Source organism: Culex pipiens, chromosome 2 (genome assembly GCF_016801865.2).
Source record: "Culex pipiens pallens isolate TS chromosome 2, TS_CPP_V2, whole genome shotgun sequence".
NCBI classification, from domain to species: Eukaryota; Metazoa; Arthropoda; class Insecta; order Diptera; family Culicidae; genus Culex; species Culex pipiens.
Genome location: NC_068938.1, coordinates 219,171,401 through 219,183,505, shown reverse-complemented (window position 1 = coordinate 219,183,505; position 12,105 = coordinate 219,171,401). Strand labels below are relative to the sequence as shown.

General features: G+C 33.5%; 1 protein-coding gene across 1 annotated transcript in view; it reads left to right on the top strand.

Annotated features, from left to right (window-relative positions):
* The first annotated feature begins 3,022 nt into the window (after window positions 1-3,022).
* Window positions 3,023-12,105, top strand: part of LOC120432556 (limbic system-associated membrane protein) — a 185,252-nt gene continuing 176,169 nt past the window's right edge. The window contains exon 1 of the mRNA XM_039597785.2: window positions 3,023-4,142. Coding sequence (XP_039453719.1) covers window positions 4,057-4,142 — 86 coding nt within the window. The 5' untranslated portion in view covers window positions 3,023-4,056. The remainder of the gene's footprint in view (window positions 4,143-12,105) is intronic.

Sequence of the window (12,105 nt, the reverse complement as noted above, 5' to 3'; positions counted from 1 at the left end):
CAATTTTGTCAATTTTGTCAATTTTGTCAATTTTGTCAATTTTGTCAATTTTGTCAATTTTGTCAATTTTGTCAATTTTGTCAATTTTGTCAATTTTGTCAATTTTGTCAATTTTGTCAATTTTGTCAATTTTGTCAATATTGTCAATTTTGTCAATTTTGTCAATTTTGTCAATTTTGTCAATTTTGTCAATTTTGTCAATTTTGTCAATTTTGTCAATTTTGTCAATTTTGTCAATTTTGTCAATTTTGTCAATTTTGTCAATTTTGTCAATTTTGTCAATTTTGTCAATTTTGTCAATTTTGTCAATTTTGTCAATTTTGTCAATTTTGTCAATTTTGTCAATTTTGTCAATTTTGTCAATTTTGTCAATTTTGTCAATTTTGTCAATTTTGTCAATTTTGTCAATTTTGTCAATTTTGTCAATTTTGTCAATTTTGTCAATTTTGTCAATTTTGTCAATTTTGTCAATTTTGTCAATTTTGTCAATTTTGTCAATTTTGGCAATTTTGGCAATTTAGACAATTTTGTCAATTTTGTCAATTTTGTCAATTTTGTCAATTTTGTCAATTTTGTCAATTTTGTCAATTTTGTCAATTTTGTCAATTTTGTCAATTTTGTCAATTTTGTCAATTTTGTCAATTTTGTCAATTTTGTCAATTTTGTCAATTTTGTCAATTTTGTCAATTTTGTCAATTTTGTCAATTTTGTCAATTTTGTCAATTTTGTCAATTTTGTCAATTTTGTCAATTTTGTCAATTTTGTCAATTTTGTCAATTTTGTCAATTTTGTCAATTTTGTCAATTTTGTCAATTTTGACAAATAAGTTATCAGTTTTGATTTTTCACTTTTAATTAACTCAGTTTTTTGTGAGATTCGTTGTGATCCATATACATAAAAAAAATACATCAACTCTTATTTTTTATCAAACTGACGTCAATCCAATCTTCAAACGTTAAGTCCATTATCGCTGTCACATCAAACCACCATTCAATCACTCCTCACACAATACATTCCAGCATCCTGCCCCAGCTGAGATCCTCTCACCGGCGTGAAGCATCTCTTCAACCCACAATCACGATAGCCTGTGTACTGACCTGCATTGACAACGCCGGCTATCGTGGTGTGAGTGCAAGAGAGAGTCACCCATCCGACGCACTGACTGCCATCAAATCTCTCCCTCTCTCTTTTCGCACGCTTTGTTATTGTTTTGCACTGAGAGCTTTGCAGCGCTGAGAGGAGCGCGCCCGATGAGATCCCTGCCGCAGCCACACTGTCGTGGTGAGTAACTCATCTCGTCGGATTCCGGATTTCGTGGCGACAAAACAGCTTGCCGCTCCGAATTGGCCACTTCAGTCTCGTTGCGAGTGTCAATCGGTTCGGTTCGGAGTGGTTCCGTGTTCCGGCGCGCGCGTTCAAGATATTTGCATTTTTACTGGCTCTAGACAATCTAGCAACGGAAGTTTACCGTTTTCCGGGCGTTTTTGGTGGCGGCACCACCAGGTCAGGTCAGGGTGATTTACTACTGCAGGTCGGCGTCATAACCACATTACCTGGAAGGATTCCGTTTGGGGGGGTTGGAAGTCATAACTATGCCGGACGAATTTTGGCCACTCTGTCAACGGTGCCATAAAGTGCGTTCCGTTTGACCGCTGAGAAACGGTTCTTGAGAGGTGATTTAGTGCCAAAGATAAACCTACCCTCCGCGAGTTGGTGACCAGTTCCGGAGAACTCGTCGACGACGTCGAGGTGCAAATCAGGTGGCATTATACAGCAATTCCCCACGAAAACAGCATGGAAAAAAACAAAAGTGCTCGGATCGGGCTCAAATTTTTTCTGGGGGTTCCCTGGCCGAAATAATAAGACCCGTATTTTTTTGTTTGGCCACTAGGGTGACCTACGGCGTGTTAGGGTGGTCTGAAAAATTGCCATTTTCGTCGATTCTCGCAAAAACCACTTTTTTTGATAAATCATAACTCCTCGCCATTTCAACCGATTTCAATTGTCTTATACGCAAATGAAAGGTGATAAGTTGGCCTTTCAATGAAAAATAGTAAGAAGTTTCAAAAATCTAGCCTAACATATGAAAAGGGCGTATGAAACTCTAAAATGCCGTTTTGACGGTGTCTGGACCAAAGAGCCTATGTCTAGAAATATTTTTATCGGATTCCCCAGACATTTTTACATAATATACTAAAAACTGGGAGGAGTTCATTAACAGGATTCCGAGATATAATTTTTTGAAAATAAAATCCGTGTTTTTTGACGCGCCGCGCGCAAAACCAGGAAAATGACGAAATTGGCAAAAAATCAACTTTTTTCACTAAAACTGCGATAACTTTAAAATTTCAGCGATGACCTATACATGTCTGGGTATCAAAATTTTCGTAATTAAAAGACGCAACTTTTGGTACCCAGACATGTATAGGTCATCACTGAAATTTTGAAGTTATCGCAGTTTTAGTGAAAAAAGTTGTTTTTTTGCCAATTTCGTCATTCTCCGGTTTTTGCGCGCGGCGCGTCAAAAAACACGGATTTTATTTTCAAATATTCATATCTCGGAATCCTGTTAATGAACTCCTCCCATTATTTAGTATGTTATGTAAAAATGTCCGGGGAACCCGATACAAATATTTCCAGACATAGGCTCTTTGGTCCAGACACCGCCAAAACGGCATTTTAATGTTTCATACGCCCTTTTCATATGTTAGGCTACAGTTTTGAAACTTCTTACTATTTTTTTTTGAAAGGCCAACTTATCACCTTTCATTTGCGTATAAGACAATCGAAATCGGTTGAAATGGCGAGGAGTTATGATTTTTCGAAAAAAGTGTTTTTTGCTAAAATCGACGAAAATGGCCATTTTTCAGACCACCCTAACACGGCGTAGGTCACCCTAGTGGCCAAACAAAAAAATACGGGTCTTATTATTTCGGCCAGGGAACCCCCAGAAAAAATTTGAGCCCGATCCGAGCACTTTTGTTTTTTTCCATGCTGTTTTCGTGGGGAATTGCTGTATATTAGCATTACAATGAAGGCAGCTTAGCGTTTGATCCAGAGGCGCGAGAGGGGTGATGTAAAACAAATTCGACATTTCACAGCCCATTTTGTCGTGTCGTGTCGTTCAAGCGCTAAGCTTAGGTCGTGAAAAATCGTGAGTGATTCACACAGAGTGAGTTTGTGAGAAGGTTGGTGTGTGTGTGCGCGCGCCTCAGTTTCCCACGAGTTGAACGTGCCGGAATAAATTTATGGATTAATTCCGACGTGGCAGACGACGACGACGACGGCGAGGAAGACGACATTTTAATTATAAGACCGCGGTCTCGTTTTTGGTCCGGGAGCTTAGTCCGGGTGTTTCCGTGCGGTTTTTCCCGCCGACGACCCACCGGGGACTCATTTGCGGGCAAAGACGATAATAACAAAAATTGTGTGTCCCGTGAGGAGGGGAAGAAAAGTGGAACTGGAAGAAGTTGACGGAAAGCCGCTCATTTTTCTTCCTCAACGTCGACGGGGTTCACGTGCAGCTCAAGTGGGTGGAAAACCTAAACCTGAACCCAAACCTGGTCGGGGAGGTGGGAAGAAGAACATCAGAGACTAAGTGAAGCTGATAATTGAGTTTTGCCCCGTGCGAACCTCGGCAATCACTGCGAACGGGAAATTGGGCAAAATCGCCATTTGGAGACCCGGCCACCTCCTGTCAGGAGCAGTTTCACCGGATATTGGATCCCCAACACCCCACCAGTAAGAGAAGAAAAACCACTCGCTCTCCACCCGAGTACGTGCCGGGATTATCGCAAACTGCAATCCGCCAGTGGCCAACCCGAAACTAAATCACAATCGAAATCCGAAAACTGCATACCAAGTGCATAACGAGACTAGCGAGAGGACCCTTTTGTGAGTGTGACCTGGTCGTTTGGGGGCTCCATGGAGAAGAGCCGGAATCGGCGTTAAAGCACGCCAGTAGTGTGCCCTCTCAAAACTGGAATAATAATTAAATTTGCACGGAGTTTTCTCGGTAGTGAGTGTTTTTTTTCTGTTTGTTGGTGTACCCGTCACATGAGCGGTATCGTCGGGCTTTGCAGCATCCGAAGCAGAAGCAGCAGCACCATCATCCGTAGCACTTCCGGACCAACAGAAACAAGGTACCGTATCTAATTTCCTGTATTTTCCGCTTCTCACTACACAAATATACACACAAAACGGCACTGTGAAAAAAATTGGTTTTTTTAAATAGAAAACTCAAGTTTCAAAAAAAGCTAAAATCATGTATTAATAAGTGAAAACCGTGTAAAAAAATTGTTTTAAGCAACCTTGTAGAAAGATAATTTATTTGAAATTTGAACATATTTGAAAAATGCTGGAACTAGAGTTTGTAATTTAACAACATTTTAAAGATCAAAAAATAAAATAAAAATTGAATACAATAAAAAATATGTTTTGGTTTTATGCAAGCAAAACAATACTTCTAACAACAGCTATTTTGCTCCAGCTCAGCATTTAATGATTATTTTTTGAAACCATCTGCTGTCCACTTATTTTTTTAAAATGTGGATCTTTTTTTAATTTTTTCTCGAACTTTGTATCAGGAAAAATAATCAAAAATTTGAAGTATTTTTATAGCTTTCATGTGTATTTATTTTTTCTGATACTTAAAGGTATTTGTACAACTTCTTGTTATTTTCTTTCAACTGACATGTATTTGGTATAATTTTTCAGTATTTTTTTTTTGAGTTTTTTTTTAAACATTTTTATGCTTTAATGGATTTTTATCATTTTTTAATAAAATTTAATCTAATGGAAGTTGTGCGATTTAACAAAATTAAAAATAGACAAACTGTCTGAAATGTTCAATCATTTGAATAATTCAAAAATGAAAAACTTATCCTCATTTTCATAAAACGCAAAAACACATACTTTTTAACTTTTTTTTAACTGTGCCCAAAAAAACTCACACACAACAAACAAACAAACCAACCGGATGGGGGCCAAGGATATTGGAAAGTTGTGTCGAGGAAAGTCCTTTCCGGAGTTGCTGTTGTTGTTGTTGTTTCTGTTGGGGTTGTTGTTATTGCTGCTTGTATTGGTAAAAATTGCTGGTGCAGAAGAACACGACGGCGACGAGCGCTTCAATAAACAGTAAACAGTGTCGGACCCGGTTTGGACGCTTTTTGGGAGGAACCAACCCCCGGCTTTGGTGGAGGCTGGGGGTGAGAATTTTCTTGGAAGGTGTTCACGCTGAGGCAATTTGGGCGCACCAAAGGTCAAATCATGCCACGTGGGGCGGAGATGGGATGAGTGTTTTTGGACAAGTGTGAGGATATTGAATTTGTGATGCTGGTGTGATTTGGGGCATTAAATTTGGATTTTTAATCTGTGTTTTGAATACTACTTTAATTTTATTTTAAAACTCTCTCAAATCCGTATCAAATCGCAAATTTTGATTCATGAAATATAATAGGATACAAAGATACGATAAAATACATTTGTTTAATGTTGTGTACTGTGAATGACATTTTAACATGTTAATCTTATTTAAAAGAAAAATAATGCAAAGAAATAATGCCGCCATGCCCATTTGAACTTCTTGAATGCAAACCTCGTTGGATAAATGAACGACTCGTGCTGAAAAAATCTTCTTTTCTTAACTTTTTGTATAATCTACTGTTTTGATTTTTCAGCTTCAAATTAAAAAAAAAACCCTTTTCTTATGAAACCATGTTTTAAAAGTCTTGGAGTCATCACGACTTGCAACAGCAATTTTTAATTTTGCTCTGGAATATAAACAAGCTTTCGCTGGTTCATTGAAGAATAAGCGTTCAATTGTTACAATTGTACAATTGTTAACCGAACCAGAACCGTTAGAAAATGTCTATGTTCACAGAAGGTTCTTTAGCAATATAATTAGTAATGCAAAGTGTAGCCTTTTAATATCTAGTTGATAAGAAATTTTGATGTTTTTGTTTTGCATGGTATTAAATTTTTCAGTTTTCTGTTGAATTGATGTAAGAAAAACTCAGCAGAAAAATATATAATTTGCCCAGTAAGAATGAAAGAAACAATACCACATTTTATTAAACGACTTTTCTAAAACAGTTATTTTTTATTATATTAAAAATTAAATCATATTTTTTCAAATTAATATTCCAAATAACATAAAAGAAATAAAACATGTGAATTAATAATTGTTTAAATTTTAAGTTATATTGCAAAGAATTTGATGCTGAAAAAATCCCAAAAATAATGTTTTTGAAATATTACATATATCTAACCAATTTAATAGTGGTACAATTGTCGATCATAAAAAATATCCCAAAAAGTTATAAATAAAATTCTACATTATTTAGGCTGCCGTATTTTTTAAATGCTATGTTACTCTCCCCTTTAAAAAAATGTCTATTTTCGTACCGATTGAAGTGTAGTTTTTTTGATAAATGTTTTGCTTTTTTGGATCTATTTGCATTTTGACTTATTATTTGAATGTTTGTTAAAGCTTGTATTCTTCGCAAAAATGTTTTCGTCACAATTAAAATTTTCTGCGTTCCAATAATTTATATTGCTTTTAGGTTGTTTGTTTTGGTTTGGCTTTTCCCATTGAATGCAATCAGGAAAATAAAATTGGAGAAATGTGATTTTTTTTTAAATAATGATTTAAGTACAAGTTATGTAACATTTGGCTCAAAAAAGTTATATTTCTACATGAAATTATATTTTTTGTTTTTTTTCCAAGCATTACCTATTCAAAATTGGCCCACCAGTCGAAAACATTGGTCATCCTAGATCTACAATCATGTGCTATTAAAAAAATTACACACAACTTTTAAAGTTGCAAGGTATTGAAATTCAAGCCTTTTTTAAAAAGTGTTTTTTCAACAATCAGTTTTTTAAATAAAAATCTAATATACAACTGAAAAGTACTTTACAAGTCATATCTAATTTTAAGCATTTTTTTTCTTTTTTTTTTAAAGTTTTTTGAGTTTAAAAAATAATTCTTGAAAGAATAGAAGCTCTGAAAAAGATGCTTGATAAGCTGATAATTTTCCCATAACTTTCTCTCTGGAGCTTTGAAATTTGAGCAATTACCTTACAAAGAATTCAAATTGCTAAAAAAGAATTGATCAAAGTTTCACCTAATAAGCCTGTAATTTTTAAATGACGTTAAATGAATTGTTTTTGAAAAATTGAAATTCAAGTGACATTTAATAAACTGTTAAATTTAAAACTTTTGTGAAATTTTTTGATCTTTTCAATAAGGCCGTTGCAAATATTTTTTGAAGTTTATGTCCCTTGGCTCTGACCAAAGTCGAGGGGAAGGGGTGAATTTACTAGACATGGTTTCAACATTTGAATGAACATAGTGTTTAAAAATCATTAGTTTCCAAAATACGTAAGTATTGACGAAAATTTATTTTTTTGCAAAAAAAAAAGTTTTTGCGGTGCTGGAATTTCATACAAATTCAAAATACTTTTCATCCAGCCCAAACATGCTAAATATGATTATCGATGCAGAAAAATGCGTTTTAAATTGTTTTAAGTTGATTTGACTTCTATTTTCATTAAAATTTTTAAGATTTTTGAAAAAAAAAATTTGTTGCCCCCTGATTTTTCGGACCAATTTTGAAGGGGGGGGGGGGGCGACATAAACTTTGGAAAATATTTGCAACGGCCTTAAAAAATATTTAAAATTTTTAAAATCAAGCTTTTTTTTAAAAGGATTAACATAAATTTCTTTACTTCGTATTTAAGACAAAAATTAAAAATTTAAGAAATATTATAAAGATCTGAAAATTTTGATAAAATTTCATTCTTGCATTCAAAATCGGATCGGATGTTTCCAAGATCTCGTCAGTTGAACATTACAGGCAATAAGGTGATACTTTTTTTTCATTTTCATCAATACGAATTCTTTGTTGGACTGTAACTCAGAAACTTATTGCCTGTATTTCAAAGTTTTTAAAGAAAATTAAAAGAAATTTTCTCAAAAAAAAACCTAAAAAATAGAAAATGTATACCTAAAAGTAGCTATATCTTGTAACTATGCATCGTATATTTAGTAACTATACATATTATACAAATTTTTGATTACTTTTCGACTGCAAATTTGAGAAAAAATAAAATCATTGAATTATTTTGAATAATTTTTGTCCAGATTTTCGATGCTTACCAAAAATAACTATTAAAACAAAATCATTTCTCCTAAACCAGATTTTGCACCATCACACACCATGGCTCAAAAGATTTCTTTTTGGTCCCAAAAAATTTCGAAATTTCTATGAACTTATTTTTAACTGAAATGTACTTATCGTGACCTACAAATTTACTGAAGATACCAAATCGATCAGAAAATCCCTTTTCAAGGTACGAAATTAAAACATTTTTTTGACAAAGTTTCATCAAAATAGAAGAAATAAAATTGTAAAATTTCAAAATAATATGCGAAATCTTAGAGAACTACTCTTATACCAAACAATTATAAAACATTCAAGCCTAAAACTGTATCAAAAGTAAAATTTAAAAAATTTATTAGGTGTAGGAAAGATATGTTCTTTTTTAAATATTTGTGATATTGTTAATTACTAGTTACTATGTGATTTTTGATCAATTTCCTATAAATTGAACTTCATTTTCTTCACCCAAGTTCAATCGATTTTCTCCTCGCATTATGATCAATCTTGTTTCGGCACACACCAATGTCAATGAGTCATAAAATTTAATTTTATCGACAAACTTCAGCAGACTCCAGATGCCTACCACGCTCGCTAAGACTGTTTTCTCCCCCTTCTGCGAAAAATAAAAAGTTACTTTCTCATGGCGTAAAACTCATCAACGTCATATAAAAATAAAGCACCGCGCGTCTCCTCGCTCCTTCCCTCCGCAAAAAAAAAAAAAAACTTGATCACATTTGCGTTTCTCGCATCACCATAATAGGTTCTTAAAGGTACTTACTTCGGCGTTGGATGTGTGTGCTGCGCTGTTTGCCTTAGGGTGAAATTAAATTTTGCTCAATTTATCCTTTTTTAGCCGGTGGAGGAAAATTTGCTCGGTGTTTTGCGCTGAGTTCACACCGCCGTCGCCAAGACTTGCAGGTTTTCTTTTCTTTATGTAAGCAGATTCAATCAAATTATGCGATTACATGCGTGATGCCGGGAAATGTTTATCTTTTGTAGAAGGATTTCACGGAAGACGAAATAAAGATTGAAGGAAAGTATTAATTCGAAAGGCGAATACTTAGCCGTTTTCTTATCCGTATACTTTTTAAAACCATCCCAATTGATTCCAAACATTTTTTCCTTAGAAATTGTAGTAAAGTAGTGTTTACTCCTGATGAAATTGAGGCGCTCTATTCGTTTCCCTTTTGTTTATTTTTTTAATCCTCGCAACTGCCAGTAAACCCTATAAACACTCATTATCCTTCAAATCCCTTTTCCCTAGTGAAGTAGTTTCGGTCAGGGTGGAAATTTCCCTGTTGTGTTGCTGGCTCCGTTCGCCAGCCTGCAAAAAGCTCTGTTTAACCAAATTGGACGTTGAGAGCTTTAATGGGTGGTTAGCAGTAAAATTTTAACGCCCAGCTCCTTCTTCCCCTTCTTTTTTCCCATTTTAACTGGCAGCGCCCCGAGAGTGGAATTAAGAGTGAAATTTAAGCAATCCAAACAACCACCCAGCTTAAGGGGTGGAATTGCTTACGGGACTGTCTATCATAATGTTGAGGGAGAGAGAGATTCCGAGGATAGATTTATGGGCAGTATATCTTGTAGCTTAAACTATTTGCTAGTGGCTTTTTTTACGAGTACGATTTCATTTTCAGACGAGGGTGCTTCACTTAACGTATGGCACACAAGCTTTACGATAATTGAGATCTTTGCTGGATTTTAATGAGTTCATTCGCCATTATTCATCAACTCCAGGCTGTTCAATGATGAAACTCGATGTCTATCGTAAAAGTTTACAGCGCTCCTTTTTCAACGCAGAAAAAGCTCTACAAAACCAAACCTTGTAAACAACTCCGAATGAAACTTTTTTCCCCCACCTCAACCACAGTTAGTCGATAGTCCGGACTAGTTGATTAAGCAGGGGAAAGCCCTTCTCTTTCTCTATTTGCAGTTTTTCTTCCCTGCCGGCCACAATCCCCCTTTATCCCTTGAAGCACTCGACTCTTTGCCAGAGCAAACACAATGCTTGTTATGTTTTCCAAGTACACACACAAACACATAGAGCGAGAAAAAGAGTGAGTTTTCCGCGGAAAAATGCATTTCAATTTTCCACCAACTGAAAGCGGCAACCAGAAGCAGCAGCAGCACTGCGGATGCCACAAATAAGGCAAACTTGGGCGATGAGCGTGAAGGTTTTTTTTTTTTCTGGTGGTGCCTGTAACGAAACTGGATTGGAAATTGATTAGAATTCGTTATGATATTCGCAGGATCCATATTTTTTAAATAATGTGTGTTCAGAAAAGATTGATAATTTGAATATATTTTTATTAAAATGTAAAAATTGTGAATATTTGTCTTTTATTACAATTATTTTTTTCTTTTCGAATTTAATCATTGCAGTTTCAAAATGAATTTTTAAAGGACAATAAAATTTAATAACCTTTTACCTGAAATTTCTTCTAAGTTTGCTCTAAGGGGCCATCAAATTTAAAAAAACGAACTTTTGAATAATGGCTTAAAAATTGAAATTACAAACAATGGTTTTGACACTTGAATGAAAATTACATTAAAATGCATTTTACACCTGCACAGTAGTTTTGCAATCATTAGTTTTCACACAATTTAAGTATTGGCGACATTTTTATTAGACGAAAAAAAAAAAACTTTTTGCAGTACTGTACAACGAAATCTTAAAAGAAAAAAAACGAAATATTTTTGATCAATTCCAGACATAATTAATATGATGTATTTCAAATAGTTTTCAGTAGATTAGAATTCTGTTTTCATTAAAAATTTTAAGTTTTTTGAAAACATATTTTTGCCCCGAGATTTGTTAGTTCGATTTTGAAGGGGGTGACATTACCTTTGAAAAATATTTGCAGCGGTCTAGTTTCAAAGCATACATATTTTTAAAAATCACAAAATATCTTTTTTTTCGAAAATACTAAATTTTCATTATGGGTAAACAAAAAGGAATTTTGCATTATTATTATTAGTTTTATTAAAGACACTTTACCATTGAAAATTTTGCATGCTATTTTACTTTTATTAGATTTTTTTCATAAAATACCCTATTTTTAACAAAATACCATTTTTTTTCGAAAGTACTAAAATATTCCTAACTTGCACTATAGGTCTCTTCCGTAGCAAAATTTTGAATACTTTTTCACTTTCATAAGAGTTTTATTTTTGTAAATAATCAAATTTTCACAATCGCAAATTATTTTGCATGCATATAGACAGATTTAGAGTATTTGGAATTAAATTCTTAAATTTTCACAAAATACCGTATTTTTTTAAAGCCCGCAAAATTCCATAATTGGGAAAATTGTTCTGAAAAGATTCGAAATTGTGCATACATTTTCACTGTTTTTGAGTTTTTTGTATGAATTACTAAAATTTCAACAAATCACTGATTTTTTAAAGTTAACAAATTTTTCTAAATTGCAATATGCGTTTCAAACAAATTTCAAATTTTGGTTCCTTTTTCACTTTTATTAGAGTTTTTTTTTTGTGTGAAAAATACACAATTTTTCACAAAATATTCGCTTTATGTGAAAGTACACCAATTTTCATAATTTGAAGTATGATTATCAAACGAAGTGAAATTTTTTTTTTTCACTTATATTTGAGTTATTTTGCAAAATTCTCAAATTTTTACAAAAATATCAAAAATACTCAAATTCTAATAATTTTCAATGTAAGCGAAATGATGCTTTTTCACTTTTATAATAGTTTTTTCATTCTCTGATTTTCGTAAAATACTTATCTTTTCATAATTTGCAATATGGGTAACACACGTAGTAAAATTTTATATTCTATTTTAAATTTTTAGAGTTTTTTTTTATACTAAAACTATCACAAAAAATATTTGAAGTACTCCAATTTTCATAATTTGCAATATGGGTTTCAAACGAAATAAAATTTTGTATGTTTTATCACTTTTATTTGTTTTTTT